Below are 22376 nucleotides of genomic sequence, written 5' to 3'. Positions count from 1 at the left end.
CATAATCTTTCTTTCACCATTAGTGAAGCTGTTTTACTTACATCTGACCATTAGAGGGCGACGAGATTCAAGCCCGGCCTTTACGCATTTTGTTGTCTCAAGTATTTACCGAGCTTCGGCGAAGAACAACACAAATTAATGTGACAATCTGTTCACCGCAGCTAATTCTCACATATTCCCAGCATAATGCCGGTTAATGAGGAGCTGGCACTCGAACTGAACCCGTTAGAAAAGATGGAAGCCCATAAAACCACTGACACTGTGTCTACAACCGCCAAGTGCTCATTTTCATTAGAAGAATTCATTTACTCGCACGTCTCAATGTGATTTAGCTGCTTTGCATTTCCAAAAAGCATTAATATGCATCTTCATGCATTAACCATTGATTTTTTTTTTCCCCTCCACTGTCACGTCTGCCATCGTTAAAACCCCACAGATTAGACAGCAGGATGAATTTAAGTTGCAGCTTTCTTTACAACATGCTCACAAGTTATGATTAAAGGGTTTATTGACGGTTTTGGAATCATCTGCGTGTTTATGCAGGTGGATTTATGTAAATAAGCATTAATGACAGGTTCACAGTCATTACACTCGCGCCTGGAGGATCTGCTGACCTCGGGAACAAAGAACTAATGGAAACGCTTCTTTCTTTTCGGGAAAGTGGGAAACGTTTTGAGATTTAACAGGAAGGAAAACATTTTGAATAAATGAACCGGCTCATTGTGACGCACCAGAAATCGTTTTTTCTTTGTTCCAGCTGAGAAAAAAATAAAAAAAGTTCATAAAACAATGGACTCATTGAAAATGAACATTTTTGTGAAAATGAAATCTAACAAGAGAAACTCGCTTCTAGCTGTGAACCATCAAAAACCCCAGAATGAACTTTACTGGACCCGTTTCAACGCACTTTACCTGATAAGTCCCACTCATGCAGGGCAGCTGCCATACAACGTGCCAAAAGTGATACTCTATACTGCACTTTGTAACATAAAAAGACAAACATATTGTTTTTGTTATCTTGGTGGGGTTTAAAAAAACCCAAAACTTTTTAAGCCTTTGTTTTAACTTGAGCTGTTTCCACTGTTTTTGACTCTTTGTCGTTTTGCTTGTTTTTTTGAGGCCATTTCAGTCATTTTAGCATCTTTAACTTGTTGTTTGTTGTTTTAGTTTTTAGTCCTTTTAAAAGAATTGCATAATTCATTTTTGGTTTAATCAAAACTCTCTGACGGCTGCAGGGAGCCACTACTGCGGGACAAACCTTCCAGTCCTGCAGTGTGTTGAGGGCTCCAGCTCATTCCTCATGTCCTTCCTGATCGTTACTGATTCTTTGGCTGCGGAACAACGTCAGCGCAGAGAGAAACTTCTCCTCCCCGTGAACGTTTACGTCAACAGGAGGGAAATAAAGACTGGGAGCTTCAGCTGAAGAGATCAGCACCTCCTGGTCCGAGTTCACGGTTCCCCAAGGTATGGAGGGAACAGTTTGAGCATCTCTGGGTGGGAAGACGTCCGTCTCAGTCAATCGGCATCGATTCCTCGTATTTCCTCGACTTGTACTGTGACTTTCAGTCGAGGTCACAAAGTAAAAAAAAAAAAAAAAACATCAATCCCATCCCCCGTCCGCTCCACTTTCTCTTCCTTCCTCTACGGCAACAAAGGCTTAATCGAATCACGGCCTCCTCCTGAACGAGTCGCCCAGCCGGGGCGGCCGAGACGGGAGAGGAAGAGACGCAGCCGTTTGCCTCTTTCCATCTCATTACCGCTGCCGCATCAGTACAGGACATCGCTCTACTTAACAACTCCTAAATAACAAACAAACATTCAGCCGTCGGCAGCCTGCAGACATTTCCGCATCTGTGCGCTATAAAAAAAAAAGAAAAAAAAAAAAGAAAAACCCACGCAGCATCATTAACAAATACAGAGTGAGCGAGAGATATCGACTATTGACTCACTGCAGGGTTTAACAGGAAGGGACAGGTTGGTAGTCGGCGAGCAACAGGAGGGAAATTAGAAGATAAATATTTGGCCCGAGCAGCAAGACGACCTGGTGCTGAGGAGTGTTTATGTAACTGCCTTATGTCACTGCTGAGAAAAGTTTGGCTGAGGTTTCTTCAGATTAATGCTGAACACTCGAGGAGGATTTCGACTCTGCCGGAGGAGCGTCCCAGTTTCACGTCCCGGAATGAGTCTAGGAGAAGTCGCGCTGACTCATCTGCGGGTACGCCTCAAAAAAAACAACCCAGAATATCAGTGGGGACTTGATGTTGTCAGTCTCAAGAACTGACATTAAAACAAGAGAATATGTAATGTTGGTTAACATAATCACCTCAGTGGCAGAATATCCTGTAACTTAAATGTATGTATGTATGTATGTATGTATGTATGTATGTATGTATGTATGTATGTATGTATGTATGTATGTATGTATGTATGTATGTATGTATGTATGTATGTATGTATGTATGTATTTGACCAACTTTTCACAAAAACTACTGACCTAAATTACATGAACTCTCCAGGGATGATTTGTCATAAAGGACCAATCGATGAAACTTTGCGATCGATCAGCTCCTGGAGAGCTGAGATATTTCCTCCATTGTGGAAACACTGGAGCGCCGCGGTGAGCCGCCAGTCAGGGCTGCCGTTAGCCACCTGCTAGCACACTGCTGACCCCGCTGCGCTCAGTTCGTCAAGTATCCAAAGAGCAGCGGTGTGAGCGCATTGACTCGGGCGGTGGTTTATCTGTGTCCCCTGCTCAGTGTGATGCTGCTAGCTGACAGGCTGGTTAGCATCGATATGAGCTAATGGCTAACAGGCTGGCAAAGCTAACTGGGCTCAACAAAGAAATGTGGCGTTGGCGAGGTGTCTGCGCTCCACCGAGTGACGTTCTAGTTGGTAACTCCAAATGGTAGAATCCTGCGTTAATCTAACAACGGCTCAAAAGTGTTTGGATCGGTGTGATAACTGTAAATAATATATAGAGCATGAAAAAGTGTATTCTCTGTCATTTACACACATGCAAACAGCTATTAAATACAGGAAGTGCCGACATGAAATAATTTTTCTTCCATCGATTTTGGCGCCCCCTGTAGCACGGCGGCCCTATGCACTACATATATAGTGCATACCCCCCTCAGTTTTATTCTGGATCACCTGGATGTGTTTGAAATGTTCCCTTTCAAAACAAAAGCTGCTCACACGCACCAGAATGTCCAGGCAGGCAGCTTTCAGGAGCGTGATCTGGTCCGCGATGGTCAGCCCCGTGAATCCAGGCACTCGTTTGGCAAACTCCACGATCTTGATAATGCACTTAGTGGCCAGCTCGCTGAACTTGTCCCACAGGCCCAGGTCCAGCCTCACACGGTGGTCTGCACTGGAGTTCTGCAACACAAACACAGGGCAGAGAGCGCGTCATCTCCTCTCCTGCTAATGAGCTGCTCAGCGCCGCTCCTCCACATGTGTCACACTTGCATTCGGCAAAATAGGCTCCTATAAGAGCTGAGCTCGGGGGAAACGCTGGCAGGAAGGCGGCGGTGGAAGACGCAGCCGCGCCGCACCGAGCCGCGCCGCGCCGGCCCTGAGATAATGAGTGGAACCGTGTCAGTGGGCAGCTCTGGCAGAAACACAGCCGTGACAGGAAGCACTGAGCGGTTTGAAGCCGGAGGTGCCATTAATACTGCCGGGAGGCCCAGAACCTGCACAAACACCGGACCGGAGGAGCGGCGGAGGAGGAAGTGAAATCGGTAAAAGAGCTATGAGGCTTCAGAGACAGGAGAGGACGAGAGGAAACAACAGATTCAAGAAAGGAAAGTTGAGGATGTCACCGGAGGGAGTCGCAGAGTGACTCCTTAAAGGCCGGGAATCAATTAGATCAATTCTTATTTGATTATGTATTTAAGGGCTGCAGATATAGTGTCACTTAAGCTCTGTTTCTTTCTCGAAGTAAAGCTTCTTCCTGGTTCAGGAACCTGACATCAAACTACATTATAGAGGCTCCTGAAACCAAGTTGGATTATTATTATGGTGACTTTCAAAATAAAACTACCAAGTCCCAGTAGAATATGGACTGGGAGTCATGACACCAGAGAGAGAGAGAGAGAGAGAGAGAGAGAGAGAGAGAGAGAGAGAGAGAGAGAGAGAGAGAGAGAGAGAGAGAGAGAGAGAGAGAAACAGAGAGAGAAACAGAAACAGAGAGGGAGACAAAGAGAGAGAGGAGAGAGATAGAGAGAGAGGGAGAGAGAGACAGAGAGACTCAGAGAGAGAGACAGAGAAGAGAGAGGGTGAGAGAGAGGGAGACACAGAGAGAGATAGAGAGAGAGGGAGCGACAGAGAGGGAGAGACAGAGGGAGTGAGAGGGAGAAAGAGACACACACACACACACACACACACACACACACACACACACACACACACACACACACACACACACACACACACACACACACACACACACACACACACACACACACACACACAGACACAGACAGACAGACAGACAGACAGAGAGAGAGACATACACAGAGACACAGAGAGAGAGAGAGAGAGAGAGAGGGGGAGAGAGACAGAGACACACAGACAGAGAGTGAGAGGGAAGAAGACCATCAGAGCAGATGGAGGCAGACTGAGAGGAAACGAGCAGCAGTTGGAGAATCGTTGGGTTTCGCCGGCTGATGACGAGGACGGAGCCTCTGATGATCATGTGTTTGTTTCCTGATGGTTCATCTGCTCTGCTTGACTGAGTCTCCAGCAGCAGACGAAGCTTCACACTGAGGCTGAAAACGAGCAGCGACCTTCTACTGTGCGTCCTGGCTGGACATCAGCAGAGTTTATTGTGGATATTGGAGATGTGTGTGGTGGCCACAGTGCTCAAGACGACCAGAACAATCATAAACGGGATCATTTACTGTATTTGTATTGGAGATTGCACAATTGAATACGACTCTCCCTCTGTGGTTGCTTGGTGCTCGTAGCTTTTATAGATCATCGTATCCAAAACATAATCAACACGGAATCTCTGACCAATGACAGGAAGTGTTCATGTGATCAAACATGGCAACCGTCCCGGAGGTCACAACAAAGATTTACAGTAAAAGACTTCATCTTAGAAAATATCTTCCTGTTCTCCCACTTCTGACTCTCTAGTCCGGGGATCTAAACCCTTTATGATCAGAGGAGCCGTTTTCACCATTTTTATATCAGTCTTGAGCCACAAAACATGAAAATGATCAGAAATAGAGAAAAACGAATTCTATACATACGAAAAATAAGGTTGCATTAGAAGGAAAATGCGCCTAGCCTCTTAAGGCACAAATAATAATAATAATAATAATAATAACAATAAGACATCTCATTGATCGAGGTCAAGTTGTTTCCACAGTATCCTGATTTCCTGTTGCATAATCGTGTTTGCATAGATAAAAAAAAAAGAAAAAAGAAGACACTCGGCAAGCTCCACATGCCATCGGCAGCATCAGAAACCCGGAGCACCGTGGTCGCAGACACCCTGCGATGCGTCGGAGTGAACTCAGCGTGAGACGTGGAGACAAAACCTTTGCGTGTAATTGACGGCTGCGTCGCCCGTTGTGTGAGTTTTCTGACGGTAAATGCAGACGCAGGGCGGCGAACCGAAGCTCCTCCGTCCCGCCGCTCGGACGGCGAGTCAACGGCCGGAACCAAAGTCCCTCCTTTCATATCACAAACAGTCTTATCAGTGCAACCGGCATGACCTCCACATATACAGAGATTTAGACATTTAACGCAGTAGAATGTGACATTTTAAGGTTTTATTTACTGGGAAAATGAAGGTAAACACTGAATTTATTCTCAGCGTGTAAGTGATAAATAAAACATAAACTGAGAAGTGGCCTCAGTTAAAAACCGGGCGTTACGTAAGGGGAGATATCGGACAGACAAAGGGAATATCTGAGCAGCAGCGAGCAAAAGCGAGCAGCAAAATCCCGATTTTCAAGTTTCCACTTGGAGCCTGCAGCTCCGTCTGGCCGCCGGCCTTCAGCAGAATGAAGCAGCAGAAGAAGACGTCTCTCCGTCGGGGCGCTACGTAATCACACCTTTCATGCCAAATTTGATGCGGATGCGTTTGTGGGTTTTATTGGCGTCTGGGTAGAAAAAGCCTCTGGTGCATTCGGTCCGGCCGCGGCAGACAGGAAGCCAGACAAAGATATTCTTTTCACCTCTTTCACGCCGCGAGGAGCAGAAACAACAGACGATACCATTCTGTCGCCGGTTGAACCGGCGCGCAGCAAGAGAATTCATCTGTTGCAGCTTGAAAAGGAAATAACAAGTAGAACATTGAATGAGGATGTAACTTCAGAGCAGCTATCAGGTGTGGGAACCAATATTTAGGATTTGAAGCATAAAATTGGACATAAAGACAAAAGCTTCCTGTTTTACGAAATATTGTTTAATTAATTAATTCATTATAATACATTTTTTTTATTATATTAAGAAATATTCACTTGTTGTCTAATCTTGTTTTTCTATTCATCTCTGGAAAAGAAAGTGATTTATAATTGCAGGTAGACAAAAAAATAAATAAGCCAGGTTTATTCTTTTTACACGCTTCAGCCTCAAGTGCATGTTTTTGGGCTGATCGAACAAACAAAACAAAAGAACACGCAAACTCCACTCAGAAAGTTTCACTAAACAATCGAAGAAGTTCCTTATACATGTTGATTGTTAACAAAACAACAAAAAACACATTTTTCCTTTATATACCTTTTTAATATTAGTGGCCAAATATCTCATTTATATGGTACAAATGACTAAAAGTTTTTGGAGCACCAATAACTAAAACAATCTAACAGACTCACAATCTGTCCGTCATAATTCAGATATTTGCGGAGCTGAACCTTGAGGTTTTCCCAGAGAGCGTGTGAACTGAGCCGGAGCCGGGACGTCGGCTCTGAGCTCTGATAGTTTGCAGGAAGCCGGGCGGGGCTAACGCTCCCCTCAAGCTACCCGAGAAAAAGTGGCAGGTGGTGGAAGTGACAACCTAATACGACAAAAATCCAATATATACTCAATATATTGACAAACTTCTCCATCCATCTCGGCACCCACCCGCCCCACCTCCGGAGCCCCGGGCTCGGACACGGGCGGCTGAGGCATCGTCACCGCTTACCAAGGCTGTTAGCGTTAGCACGGCGGCGGCTCGGACTGAGACGGAGCGAACGGCCGATCGTGTCAGGCGACAGACGGCAGGCGGACATCATCAAATATGATCTGGGGTTAAGTGGGAGGCACATTAGAGCCGCGCTTAAATCACCGGCAACGAGCTGCGGGTGACACAACGGCTCTACCGGCCACATTCCACCGACTGACCTCGGCTCTGACAGGAAGGAGACGACACACCACTCTGTGTGTGTGTGTGTGTGTGTGTGTGTGTGTGTGTGTGTGAGAGAGAGAGAGAGAGGGAGAGAAGGAGAGCGAGAGCTGGAGAGAGAATGTTTGCTCAATGCACATATGTCGGGGAAAAGTGGCGGCAGCAGATATTAAAGCAACTTGTCTTGTTCTTCCCTCCGGGTGCAGAAAGGACGGGTGGAGGAGATTGGCTGGGGTGGGGGTTGGGGGATAACACGGTGAGATCGTTCCCAGTTGGATTTTCCTGGGTTTCTTTTTTTTTTGTTTGTTTGTTTTTACTCAAGACCTAACCTCCCCCATCCAAACCCCGACATCCCCCCCACCCCCTCCTACAATCTCAGTCAATTACGCTTGTCTCATAATTCAATAGAGCCAAACAAGGAAGTTGCCAGGGAATACTAATTCCATTTAAGAACATTTATCTAAACAAATTACACAAGTTGCACCTGAAGAAGAAGAAGAAGAAGAAGAAGAAGAAGAAGAAGAAGAAGAAGAAGAAGAAGAAGAAGAAGAAGAAGAAGAAGAAGAAGAAGAAGAAGAAGAAGAAGAAGAAGAAGAAGAAGAAGAAGAAGAAGAAGAAGAAGAAGAAGAAGAAGAAGAAGAAGAAGAAGAAGAAGAAGAAGAAGAAGAAGAAGAAGAAGAAGAAGAAGAAGAAGAAGAAGATAAAAAAAAATAAAAAAAATTTAATGTCGCGCACCTGCCTGCCACTAGTCGGAGCTACAGAGCTGTCTAACAATAGTCTGCAACAGCACAACGGACCGAACTTTAACCGGCTGAAGAATCAGAGGAGGCGATATGCTGATAATCGGTGGGGCGGATTCTCCCCGCAAAGCAGTCGCTCTGTTCGCATGTTCTTAATAAAAGTTTAAAAAGTCATTATCATGTTAGGAACAGTTACTCCAGAGTTTTAGGTTTGTGTGGATCTGAATGTGAGCTTTACAAGCAGAAACTAAATCGTGGTTGTAAAACTCGGACTAGCTTTGGTTAGCTCTGGTTAGCTCTGACGTTGCTTTGTGCTCATATTGCTGACAGTGACTTTCTGATCCACACATACAGTCCAGTTCTATTTTTTTTTTCAAACTAAAAGGTTCTCGTATTCACTATTCTCTTTGCTGATTTCAGATGTTTTACAGTGTAAAAGCAGCACATGTGACGGATGTGGCCAGCAGAGTCACTGTAATATCACTCAAGCGCCGCCGCCGCCGCCTACAGCCACCCGGCCGCTTTCGCCAAGCGCTAATGTTTTATTTTGTCTTTGAAGCTGCCGGGGTCGTTTTTCATCACCATCACTGTCAGCGCGGCGTTATTCATTGTGGAGCTAAGCCCTCTCACTCGCCGCCGCTATCTCCGCTAACCCGGCAATGAACTCCGAAATCACTGCAGACTAGGATTTGAATATTTCACCACATAATTGGAGCTTTAACCTAATCTAGGGGCGCGGGAGCTCCTCCACTGTTTGCGGCGAGCGGGACTGAAAAGGCGCATCAGAATCCAATCGCTTGTAATAATGAGGAACTTCTCACAGTTTGTGAGCAAGTATAATTACCACTGATCCGGGCTTTATCTGCCACTCCGGCAAACAGCAAACGCTGGCTTATATCATAACCAGCAGAGCAATATTTATGCTCTGACATCCAGCTATTTTTAGCAGTGGATTTCGTTCAAGAGCGTCTGTTTATGTAGTGAAAAAAAAATAGCGAGAAAGTGTCTCATGGGGGAGGGAATGGGATGAGGGCGGAGAGGAGAGGGGTTACAGTGATTAGCGGCTTTGTGCCGGGATTGAAAGAGGCTGAAAAACACACAGTTATGGAGATGGAGGCTTACTGTACACTGAGTCGACAGCAGCTGAGCGCAGCGGAGAGCTAATAGCTGCACTGTACGACAATATGGCCCCATTTCAGCAGATCTTTCCCGTCACGTCTGGCGCTCGTTGTCAGCGACCGAGTGAATTTCATCAGCGCAACGAGAGACACATTACTGCACAATGTGGCTGCCGACGGGTTTGTTTATCTCAGTATAAACAGCATTGTATGAGTGACAGGTGTCATGAGATTTCTAAACTGAGCGCCGTGCCGTCATTAAACGTACGCCTCCCCCAGCTCGCAGCCCAACGCTCCCCCGCTGTACGGCATCAGTGGAGCATCGGTGTCAATCACCGCCATTCCCCCCCCCCCCCCCCCCCCCCGCCGACTGTAATCTATATGTAAGTCAGTTAAAAACAAACACATTAGACACTGTCAGCTCCTCTGCACAATGCTGCCACGGCGAAGCGTCAATCAAAGTGCCTCCGCCGCTGCCACCACCACCACCGCCACTTCCTCTCTTGCTATCAGTCGTCCAACCATTTGCCTGTCAAAGCATCACAAAATCTCCCCGGGACGACGGCTTGCCACCGCCGCCACCGAGCACAGGTATTCACTCAGGACGATTTTCTCAACGTTTTGGCGACTTCCGGCTCAGACGTGTCCTTCACAGGGCTGGAACCAGACGCCCATTGGCCCTCAGATAAAAGGTCCTTTACAATTTAATAAGTTCAACTGACGAGTTCGTCCACAAGGTGCTGATGTCTCCGACTCATGAGATCTAACTGACAAGACCTTCCTGTAGGACCTGAAAGCCTCTGATTGACGAGACCCGACCAGGACCTGAGTGATTAGATCCTCCTGCCAACCCGTCATGTGCTGGAGCTATGAGTGCTGGAGTATGGAGTTATGAGCCCCCCTACCAGGCAATGATGTGTATGACTGACAAGACCCTCGACGAGGCTGCGACAGAGCGCTGCAGGATCGTGACAAGAACCCTCTTCCAGACCCCGATGTTTCAGAAAGACAAGATTCTCACAAGGCTCTCATCGGTTCTGATGACAAGACCCTTCAACAAGACCCTGAACTGTCTGACTCATGAGATCCTTCAAGACCTTGAACTGTCTGACTCATCAGACCCTTTCAAGACCCTGAAGCATCTGATTGACGTGATCCTTCTTACAAGGCTGGGATCCACTGGAGAAAATATATTTCTGATGAAGAACCTGATTTTTCAGAATGACTGGATCCAAACACGAGCTCTGACAGGATCCCTGAATCCCACTGACAAGACTTTCCTTTAAAACCTGAAAACGACAAGTTTATGATTAGTCTGAGGCTCCGCCCACACAAAAACGCTGTTTCACGTAACCATGGTTTTTGTCCGATCATCCTCACGGCGCTGCGTTTAGGAACCTGAAGTAGGTGTTTTCTAGAAATCGGGTTACAGAGAGGAGAACCGTTAAAACACCGCCTCGGCTTTGACGTGTGGACAGAAAGGTGCACATTAGCTGAAAATGATGATGTCATCGCACCGCCCCTCGACCTATAACCCCACGGCCCTCTCCGTGACGTCACTTAACAACATGGCTGACTACCTGATACAGGTGGAGCTGCAGAAGCTGCTGATGCTCGTCGCTTTAATAAGACCACATGTTAGATTTGTCCATTGTTTTCATGCTCCATGCCTTCTTCTCTGTTTTTGGTGTGTTTCTGTGGCAGTACTACAGCGCCACCTATAGGCCTGGCCTATGTACTACGATGGTTTGGGTCGTTTTCATGGTGTCGCCTGGACACAGATGTTTCCTGTGAGGACGGGAAACGTTATAAGAATGACGAGGAGAAAAAAGGTGGTTTTGGCTGGTGTGGACGGGGCCTTTTTTTTGTTCTTGCAAATAACAGTGCTCTTTCTCTTGCCCCTAATACACTGGCTGTGACTGAGCCTCTTGGCATTTTCAGTTTTTTCCCAAAGTTTCAGAAGAGACTTTGACTTTCTTTAATATTCATCTGTATATCAGGCAAGTTGATATCAGGATGACGATAAATCTGCAACATACGTTGCAGCCCTACTGACAAGAGCTTGCTCTTTAAGACTGACTATATACCTCAACCCCGATACGTCTCAGTGAAGACATCCTTACAGATTTGGTAAACCATATAGCCATGACATATAGAAAGAGAGGCTGGAAGAAAGGGACGGGGGGGGCAGTAAAACTCTCACAAGCCTCGACAAGCATTATTGACACCCAGATTAGCTCCATTGCACAAATCCCTCACTTGATTTATGGAAGCAGATAATGACGCAAGTTGGATTAGCTGCATTTATTCTACATTTCAGTGGTGCCGAGAGAAGCGGAGGCTGGAGCGCGAGCCTCAGCAAGACTGACGGGCAGCCGAGTGGCTCGCAATCATTCCCCTGATGAGGGTTCGCCGCTGGCAGCTGCTGCATCTCTCAATCCTGACAACTCTTTTACAATTCCTCCATCGCTGTTGCAACACATGAAAACCGGGGGTAAACAAACCCCGCCGCTGCCTCCCATCCATCTCACCAGAGGCACCGGGTAGTCGTGATGCGTTGGGCTCGCCGGGCTGTTATGACGGCTGACTTTTACCGTCCCTCCACCACGCTGAGTGTCTGATCAATAACGACTGAGCGAAGATTAAGTGTCTGTGAGGATTGAAGTGGACAGTCGGCGGCGAGAGGCAGAGGTCTCGGCGTGCATTAGAAGAGGATTACAGTACAGTGCCAGCGATTGATTATCATTATGAGCCTGATGAGCAGATCGAAGAGGCGCAGCGCCGTCAGCAGCAGATGGTCAACCAGTGGAACAACATGTTGACTAATGGAACAACTTGTTGACCAGTGGAGACGAATCACTCATACATGCTTGCACAACAGTTTTTAGTTAGTTAGTTGTTAGTTAGTTAGTTAGTTAGTTAGTTAGCGACATCATTCACTCCCGCTGTAATCGACAAGAGAAATCATTTGCAAAATTGGCAAACGATTCCAAGGAATTGAAACACCGGGAACCGTATCTCAATAAGAACGTTTCCAATTCCTAATGCTGACGCGTAGCAAACAAAGTCACTCCGTGTCGGGATGCACAAAAGATCACGCATTCATCATGAAATTAAGATTTGTTATACGCACATCTCAAAAGACTCAACGTGCGAGAGAAAGAAAAAAAGAGAGAGAGAGAGAGAGAGAGAGAGAGAGAAAGAGAGAGAGAGAGAGAGAGAAAAGCATAAAAATCAAGAAAAAAACGACTAAAAACAACAAAGTCACCTCTGGAATGCTTCGCTTTAGCGAGCTGCAGACTGTGATCCTCAAAAAAGAAGTCAAATAAATGTGATGTGCTTCCTTCTGGTTAAAATTGGGTTCAAGGTGACAAAGAGCACAAAAACATTCATATCCTATCGCAACACTCAACTAGATGGTTACCTATCTGCCTGATATTGTGCACTCATCTGCAGTTTGTTGAATTCACCGGCGTCTTGTCGCAGGATATGTTACGATACCTGACAACGTCAATGTCTGTTGAACGCTTAATTAATGTGTTTTGGCCGGATCTCCATGAGAATTTAAACCTCAACCACATGGAGGAGGATCGTCATCGATAAGATTGGAACCGGAACAGGAACGTCGATCCTTTGTTTAGTCCACAATCAGCTGGGAACAGTTCTCAACACCGTTAATCCGATGAAGCAAGTGCAAAAAAATGGTGATTGAAAAAAGGACAAACTAAAAATGTGACGTTCCTGATCTGCGACTTCATCCTCTAAAGGCAGACAATAAAAGGAACAACCATGCGGATGTGTTTGTTTCAGACTCACCGTGGTGTATTTGCCAAGCTGGCAGAGCGAAGGGAAGGTTTCCTGATGGGCTTTTCGAATCTTTTCAATGATGGTCTCCAGCTCGGCGGTCAGCTCGTAGCTCTCCGCCAGCTCCGGCTTTGGGTTCTCCTTCTTCTTCTTATTGCGGTCGTTCCGAACAGCTGGAGGGAAACAACAGATTTGGGTTGAACCTTCAGGATCACTGCGGCGACCGCGGGCGTCAATAGAACCAAAACTAGAAGGTGGACTTGAGGAGGAGCAGCGGAACTTTGTTGCACGTCGACGTTTCTCCGAGATGTTTTTATGAGATGGAGCAAATTCCGGAGTTTAGAAACTCAAACTCACTTAAGGACAGAAAGTTTTAAGCCGCGGCTCCGTCAGAGCGACCAGCCTCTGTCAGCTTAGCGCCGCTGGCAGAGTCTCAAAGGGGAGAAAACAAAGTGGCTGTGAAAACTCCAGCGCATCACAAATGGATTTTATGAATTAATTATCTCCTCTGAAAGCGATGCTGCTGCTTTGTGGGTCAGCTATTACATAATCCTGATCTGAATTCCTTTTTTTTTTTTAAATTGAGGTGTGCGGGTTTTGCGTCGTTCGGGCTGAAACAGTGAGTCAGATCTGGCAACCCTGGCGCTGACTGGCGTGCCATACGCTCGGTGTAACTTCACGTCGTCTTCTGCGCCCCGGGGCCTGAAAACATCCGGTCCGATCACGTTCACACGGCAAGTCGCATTTGAAATGATCACGCAAAAAAAAATAATAAATCGGATCCTCGGAATTGAGCATCAAGACCTGCGGCGTGAACGGAGTCTAAGACTCTTGCTTCAACGAGAAGTCGTTTTATTTCAAAGGCAATCCACTGAGCAGGGTCACACTGACCAAAGAAAACGTTCACGAACCTGAAAGGTCCCGTTACCGGATTAAAGGTACCAATGGACAGCAGGAGCCAAAACACAGCTTTAATATGAAAGTAGCTATTTGACTCTGTTGACAATGTTCCCTGAGAACATGGACAACGTGCGCCAAGGATTTCCACTTCATTTGCTCACAAAGAACTCCACGGGGGGACCTGTAATAAGGCGCGGTGATAATTACCCCCGATGAGCATGTCATCAGTCATTAATCAGCTCAGATCGTCTCCGGTATTAAATATGGCACGTGGACGGCGCAAGGACGCCGCGCCTTTCGCTAACAGCGAGGGGGAGTCGCTCCCCGAATCCAGAGTAAACAGATGCAGACCCCGAGGAGAGGAGCCGTGTGCATCTACAACAAACGCCCCGGCTGGCTGTGCTGTGAAATGAAACCCCGAGCGCCGGCGGTCCGCCGGGTCCTGTGCTTCATTAGGTGTGGATCTTTGAAGTCTGTCGCAGCAGGAGACTTAAACAAACCAACCTGGTTTATTACTCAACGCACAGCGTGATCATCCCCACATCACAAGCCTCTGATCATCCTACACACTGCCTTTTAAAATAATAACAGAGAGAGAGAGAGAGAGAGAGAGAGCGTGAGACAGAACTGGGCCCATTGTCAACGCTGAGACGCCCAAGAGAGACGCATTGCAACACAACAGTCACATCCTCTGCCCTACTTTACGAGAAAGAACACTTAATATTCATTCTCTCGAGTCAGGGTTGGAAAGAGCAAAAGCCAATTTATTGACAGGTCAAAAAATAACACATCTATATTATAATAGTCTCATAAACTCATCTAATAACGTAACCATACGTGGTAACTTCCAAAGTATTAATACGAAATGAATAACAATCACTTGTGAGGCGTTACTCACAACCACAAAACAACAAGAGCAACGATTGCTTTACAATTTAAAAACGATCGCCCAAAACCACAACTAAAAGTCATCCAGTTCATTATGTTGGTTTATTTACTCGAGTCACAAGATAAATCGACAGACTGTATTGTCGTTTACATAGCTGTGGTAGCTTACGCTATGCTTTTGAAAAATACTCAACAGTGGAAGTACTGTATGTGCTAAGAGAATATTAATGGCCCTAATACAGAACCTTGAGGAACGCCATACAGTACATTATAAATATTGGAGCAATGTTAAGCGGAACTGACACTGAAGTATTTTCTTTCTTTAATAATCAAACCATTTTTATAACATTGTAAACATCCTGGTACATCTTTTATATAAACCTGCAATCAACCAACTCGGCTGAAGTCGCTAAATTCACGACCTAAACTGCAATCAGACAAACCGGAACCGGGCAGACGCTTCGGCTCACAAAGCAACTGAAAATAATGCGATTATTAAAAAAAAAAAGTACCAGGATGCATCTGCTTGGTTCTATAAGAGACTATTTTTAGTTTAATGCCGTCTATATCCTTTAATCCTCGTGCTTATATGTTGCAGAAAAAGCTTCTTCTGGACCACCGTCGCCGGTCACAGGGGTCACGACCCTGGAAAGTTCATGGCGACCATTTCCACAGACATAATCATATTTTCATTGACGACTCTAAATATCTACTTCAGCTGATCCCTGCTGATCCATTCTGACCTGTGGAGTCGCAACGACGACATTTACTTTAATCATTCAATAAAAGTCACGGCTGATTCTGACGGATTCACAGGAGATTACTCCGTGAGCGAAAGTAATGGACGGAGGAGCATCGGCTTCAAAGCTAAATGTTGGAGGCTGAAAACGACCACAAACGGAGGACATTGTTTTTCACGGTCCTTTGCGCCAGGTGGCATTATATAAAAGATTTGATGTCAAAATTGCTGAGATTGTGGTTAGCTTCAGGGGTTAGCAACATCCTTGTCACTACCAATAGGGGGCATAAACAGATCCTGGCTTTGTTGAAGCTGCTGATGTTGTTTGGTCGATGACAGCCACTTGTTAATTGATGGAATTCAACGGTCTGCAACCTTTACGACCCAAAAGAGCCGTTTTTGTCACTTTACACCGAAATCAGATTTATGTGGCGCCGCAAAACACGTTCAGCTTTAAATTGACGCTTAAAAAGTTTCCTGTATAGTTTTGATATACGTACAAACATTCATGAAGGCTCAATTAAAAATTAGGAATTGAAACATTCCATTATATTTTACTTTTTAACCATTTTAACTTGCTTTTAAGCAGTTGTCCCTGTTTTTCACTCTTTTTTTTGGGGGGGGGGGGGGGGGGGCTGTGGGTCGGCTCCCAATCATAACGTTGCAGGTTCGATTCCCATCTCCACCTGTCCACACGTTGACGTGTCCTTGAGCAAGACCCTCAGGTGCCTCGCATGGCCGCCGCCTCCAGTGGTGTGTGAATCTGTGTGTGTGAATGGGTGAATGTGCCTATTTACCAAATCAAGTTTTTTTTTTAATTTTCAGTCCTTTTTAAGGTATTTATGGTAGTTTTAGCTATTTTCCCTATTTTAGTTATACTATTAAAGCCCTTTCTCGCCAAGAGTTAAGAGCTCTTTTGAAAACGACTAATCGGTAATTAAGCTAAAAATAAGATGAAGACATTCATATTGACGTATAATTCTGTGTCTGTGATTTCCACTTGGTAAGTCAGGCAAGGTGTCTATTGTCTGTAGCATTTGGGAAGTTAGCATGATCAATACCATACATGGAGTTGGATTTGTTAAGGTTGGCAGTGGTGATTGAAATGTGATAAACACTCGAAGCATTAGTCTATTTTAATTGTCCATTGTGTCGTTGCATAAGGTATTTTAGTATTTTGTATGAATTTTAAGAAAACAGGTGTTGAATTTTTAATGCTTATTGTTGATGTTAATAATAATGTGACAGATTTTACTGTAGGTTATATTAATAATGTGTATTATAATGTGTTCCTGCTTGTTGTGTTTTCTGTCTCATGTGTTCCATAAGATTTTTAATATTTTAATAAAGCAGGTGTTACATTTTAATCTGTACTGCTAATGCTATACGTTTTCACTGCACATTATATTTGTAAATATGTATTATTATGTTGTGTGCCTGTGGCTAAAATCTGGTACGAAGCATCTTTTCTTTAAGATGAATGTTTTTGTATATGGTCCCTGAAAAATAAACAAAATAAATAAATAAAATTAAATAAAGTGATTTTCCATTAAAACAGCGGGACACTTTAAGGTTTATTACACGACTGTTTTACTAGTCCGGTCTCCTCAGGGTGAAAACATGTCGTATGTGGCTCGTGAACCTAAAATGAACTGGACACCCACGTTTTTGATGGACTTGCATCGCAGCCAATCAGCAAAGACAAACATGTCCTCTCCGCACAGCTGCTGATCTTCACTACAGCTGTGAGACCGAATGTTTACAACCGCAGAGTCCATTAGATCCGACAGATAGAGGATGATCCAGCTCCGCCTTGCTGTCTCCATCCCACTGACCATCTGCATCCAAATGAAAGTCTCATTAATACTTTTTATTCCTCTGCAGCTCGGTGGCAGCGCCCATGTAATGACATTAATGCCGTTTGCATTCTGACCTACATCAGTGACCCACATGGGAACGTCCATGACGAGGCGTAGACGTCTCACCAAACATTTCACTGTTTGTGGAACAAACGCTGACAGCCGCAGCGTCCATTAGTCTGACGGACAAACCGAAATATCGAAGTTAATTAGAAGAAATAACGTCACCCTCTTTAACAAAAGTAATTTGGGCAATTTTTTATAAACTGGAAAAACAGAACCAAATATCAGATATACAATATTTGAAAATAGTATATTGGAAATATGTGTAAAGGCCATTAGTTTGTATTCCACGTGGAAAAATCAAGACCCAGGTGTAAATTTCAACCGTGTAACTTCATCCCAGCAATAACTTTTCGACCCCACCATCATTTTCAATCTATTGTTATCAAATGAAAGATTGATTCGTGATAAAATGCATAAAACAAGACGGCGTCTGACAATTTTTAAATCCCAAAGATTAAGAAGATTAAATATCTCTCCATTGTAAATTCATGAAGTTTCTGTTGAGCCCCAAAAACCACATCAAAACATTTTTACTCTTCGTTGTGTGTTTGGGGATTCAGTGAGGAATGGTAACCAAAGAACACCGATGAAAACCGGGTTTTCAAAAAAGTAGGGAGTCTTGGGTGTTTCCTGTTACACTTTGTATTTAGGTCTGCCTCTTTCCTTTATTCAGTGACCCTCGACTGAACGCTCTTGTTGATTCTGTTACGACTCTGAACCTGCCTCAGTCTGAACGAGAAATGAAAAACCCGTCGCGTTCTGGACGCTTTTCTCTAAATGTGATGCTTTCAGTCGCTCTAAACACTGTTGTCATGTAAATAAAAAAAATCTCCATTGACACGGACCCGCATATACACCTGATTCAGGGCTACTATGAACAGCCAAACCTGTAGGGGGCAGTGTCACGAGAAGCATCAAGCCATAATAGCCCATCAGAATACTTAAAAACAAAACACGAATTGCGAGGTAAATCTCCGACTACCCTCCTTTAGATGCAATCAAAAGACACGGAGTTTACCCAGAGCTCCACTGTGGCCGGAGTTTTCAGGAATTGTAATTTGTGGCGAGTCGAAGCTGCGTTTATGTGTAAATGCAAGAAGCGCAGAGAGAAAACTGAACAACAATGCTGCTGTGGAGAAGAGGGGGATGGTGGGACGAGGTGGGACGAGGGGGGGAGGGGCCACAATCTGTTGCCATGCATGTCGTTTGTGACAAACGGCGTCTGGCGAGGGGGTCGGCAGGGGAGGGGGGTCGGAGATGTGATTTAAGAAGACAGCGGCTTGGCGGAGTGCGGCCCACGCCCACACCCTCGGCAATCAATTACCCGCACGCTCCGGGCAAATTACCGCCAGCATGAGCGGAGACGTCCAATGATGCATCGCGAAGAGGCCGTGGAAACATACGACTTTTTAATGTCCACAGAGGAAACTCAGTGAACACCTCATTTTTCTCTGATTGGCTTCATCACAATTTCATCTTCAACGTTAACGTGCGACACTTCATCAAGGAAACGGGAAGGACGGAAGGTTTATTGTCACCAACGAGCTCCTTTCATTGTCTTTTATTTTCCTTTCAAATTAAACACAAAACGAGGTTAAAAAAATAAATAATTCATGTACAGCAGTGATTCCTAAATGAATCATTTTTGATAAATTCATTTTAAGGGGTAAACATTTTTTGATGTCTTCAAACTCGGTGAGTCAGCATTTAATCAATCAATGTCACTCGGTTTAAGGATTTACTTTATAAGTGTATCAGTTATTAAAAAACGATTTAAAAATTGTGTCCATTTTACACAAAGGTGACAAAATAAGCCAAATGGCCAAGCGTCAGGCTAAAGAGAAAGGTTGAATATTATTGTTATTATTATGTTATATTGTTCAAATGAATTACAATCAATGTGTTCTTTTTGGACATTATTATTATTATTATTATTGTAGTTGTTGTTCTGATTATTAGTAATATATATATTTTCTCATATTATTATCAGTACTAGCATTACTGTTTCACTGTGTTTTATTTGAAAAAATGTTTGAACTAAAGATGTACCACACGATACTGAACAGTACTTTAAACATGTAAGACATTTGTGATTGAAATAATTTCCCCGGATTTCTAAAATTTACCAAAAAATGATCAATATAAGTTATTTTCACCCACTGACAGTGGTAATAATGTCATATCAGGTGGCCACTGTGTGAAACTAAACAACAACGTTGACAAACTGCTCCAATTCTAAAATGTAATGGTGGTCATGTGATTGGAAAAAAAAATAAATAAAAAAAATCAATAAAACTGACCCCAGTCTCAGCTGGTGTGGATTAGTAACACTATTATTTCAGATTTAAAAAAAGAAAATCGCTTAAAGAGATTAAAATCATCAACCAAAGTGTGTTTATTTATACCCGACAGGCTGACCTGTGGAGTGTTTCTGCAGCGCTGTGCTGAGGGCGGGAGCAGGAGGACCGGGGTCATGGAGCCGAGCTCATTCTAGCTGTTGAACTCTCAGTTTTCACCTCTCACTTCTGATTCGGTCACTGAGCGTTACCCCCCCCCCCCCCCCCGCTCGTCTTCCTGCCCTCCTCCCCCCAATGGTTCCCTCCTCTCTGCTCCGCTGTGTTACCGGGACGTCGTGATCGTGGACGGCGGTCGTTTCTCGGAGGCCGCCGGGCCGCCATCTGCTCTGCTCTGTTCACATTGTCTCTGTGAGCAAACAGCTGCAGTGGTAAATAAACACCATCTATCTGGAGCCGCCGCCCCCAGGCCCATTTTACCTCAGCGCTTAACAACCCCCCCCCCAACGCCAACCAGGTGGGTGTCGACCAACGGCGATACGTCTGAGCTGGCGGCACGGCGCTGCGATTAGGATGGTCCTGATGGGAGAAGAGCAGGATGTGAGAATAAGAACCTGGAGGAAGACGACTGATCGCTGCTTCATGAACCTCAGAGAAAAACTAACCAACCAGGGTCCAGGAGGCTGCTGGTTTTTAACCACGTCGGTCCGGAGGATGGATGGATGTGTGGCTGGAACAGACGGACTGACCGTAGGACTGTCCGACCGATTAAATGTCCGATCATCTGACCGACTAACCGACCGTTTAACCAACTGAACAACTGACCGACTGACTGACTGATCGAGCGACAGATCAACCAACCAACTCCTCGACCGACCGATGACCATTTAATCCAACAGACTGTTCACATGTCCATCAGCTCCATTGACCGACCGATTGAAAAACTGACTACACGCCTGTCTGAGCCACTCATCAATCACCTGCCCATCTGAAGAACCAATCAACCAACCTTTAGTCCATCACACATTTCCTGCTATCCACCAAAGAGCCTCCACAACCCTCAGAATTCTGAATAATTTTCTTAAATAAGTAGAAATAAGCAGTAATGTCTTCACAAACACTGCGTCCAGCTCTTTGCATTAAGAGAAAATATCCAAAAAGCCGATTCCATCGTTGAATTTCAGTGACGATTATGATCTGATGTACTAGTGGAGGTACACTATCCATCGCCTGAGCCAAATAAACAGTTCCCCTCCGCTTTATACCTCATGAAACTACAAACTAGACTCCAGTGATGAATGAATCTGTAACTTTTACAGGAACGGCATGTTGCCATGACGGCGGTGGACGACGCCCATCTGTGTGGCGTCTCGCTCTCGCCCCTGGATGTGGCAACAAGGGCAACAAAAAAATAGAGACGCAACGGTGTCAATATGAATAAATGATCCGGCACGGCAGGTCTACACCCACACAGCTTCACTTGGTGCCTCCATTGTTTCCAGACGGGAGGGATGTGCAAACATGCAGGTGGAATTTAAAGAGCGTGAGCGCCGAATCTGCCTGAAACCGACCGCCAGAGCCCCAGTCTGGGCTTGTCGGATGACCAGTACTCTTCCTTACATCACATCTCCACTGCATTGCGAGTTGGGGGGGGAAAGCTGCTTCTACTTATCAGTGAACAAGTGAACGTGTGTGTCCAAAACAGTGCGTCTTATTCATGCAGGTTCACCCCGTCACGCGTCACGTCTGCGGCAAATCGTCGTGGAACTCATGATCTCCTGCGCTTCGGCTCGTACTGAACTCGTACTGAGCTCCTAATCAGCTCGTATTGCAGAGGAAACAGAGACGCTTCTCATGTAACGAAGCTTTCAATCACATACCTACTGATGCAACTTGGACTGTATGCTGGGACTGGGACACACACACACACACACACACACACACACACACACACACACACACACACACACACACACACACACACACACACACACACACACACACACACACACACACACACACACACACACACACACGGACTGCTCTCTCCTGAGGCGCCACGGCAGCACAAGCGGTGCGTTTAAAAGCAGATGCTCCATCTTTGACTCGGCTCGCAGCCTCTGGCCGTCGCTGCAAACGAGCAACAACAAACTCCAGACCATCAGACCACGTTCGGCTCGCGGAGCCACTTTGGACCGTTGTCTGATGAGAGCCGCCGGCGGCGGAGCTCTGAATGTCGCCGGATCTGATGCGTTCTCTGTGGAAATGTCCAGACGTAAGAGCCTCCCGTGACGAATTCGGCTCAGAAGAAGAGCGACTATTTACCATGTGTATCCGTGTCAGTCTGAGGTTGTACCTGTTGGGGTTGACGAGCAACAAGCGCTAAACGCTTCAGATGAGCAAATTATGGAGGGAACGAGTGCTGAACAATCTGGACGTTGGAATTCGGACGGTTTGGCATGAATGCAAATAGAAAATTATTTCCCAACTAGTTTAGTCGAGTTGGCGCAGTTTCTGTGGTCAACGAGCGGCCGGCGTGGACGCCGCTCCGCATGACATTCAGAGCACTAGCGCCGCCGCCGCGTCGCCATCAGCCACAATCGTCCCCGTTCTCATCAGCGGCCCCGTG

At 45.4% G+C, this 22376-nt stretch overlaps 1 protein-coding gene across 1 annotated transcript in view; it reads right to left on the bottom strand.

Annotated features, from left to right (window-relative positions):
* The window catches only part of LOC308123197 (retinoic acid receptor beta-like), a 69689-nt gene that overhangs the window by 9765 nt on the left and 37548 nt on the right, over nucleotides 1-22376 (bottom strand). Inside the window, exons 4-5 of the mRNA XM_080485541.1 lie at nucleotides 13014-13174; nucleotides 3202-3378 (exon numbers count right to left, since the gene is read on the bottom strand). Of these exons, the coding sequence (XP_080341667.1) occupies nucleotides 3202-3378; nucleotides 13014-13174 (338 nt within the window). The remainder of the gene's footprint in view (nucleotides 1-3201; nucleotides 3379-13013; nucleotides 13175-22376) is intronic.

The sequence above is a fragment of the Lipophrys pholis genome, assembly GCF_963383615.2.
Source record: "Lipophrys pholis genome assembly, chromosome: 17".
In the NCBI taxonomy this organism is placed as follows: domain Eukaryota; kingdom Metazoa; phylum Chordata; class Actinopteri; order Blenniiformes; family Blenniidae; genus Lipophrys; species Lipophrys pholis.
This window is presented reverse-complemented; position numbering and strand designations above follow the sequence as displayed.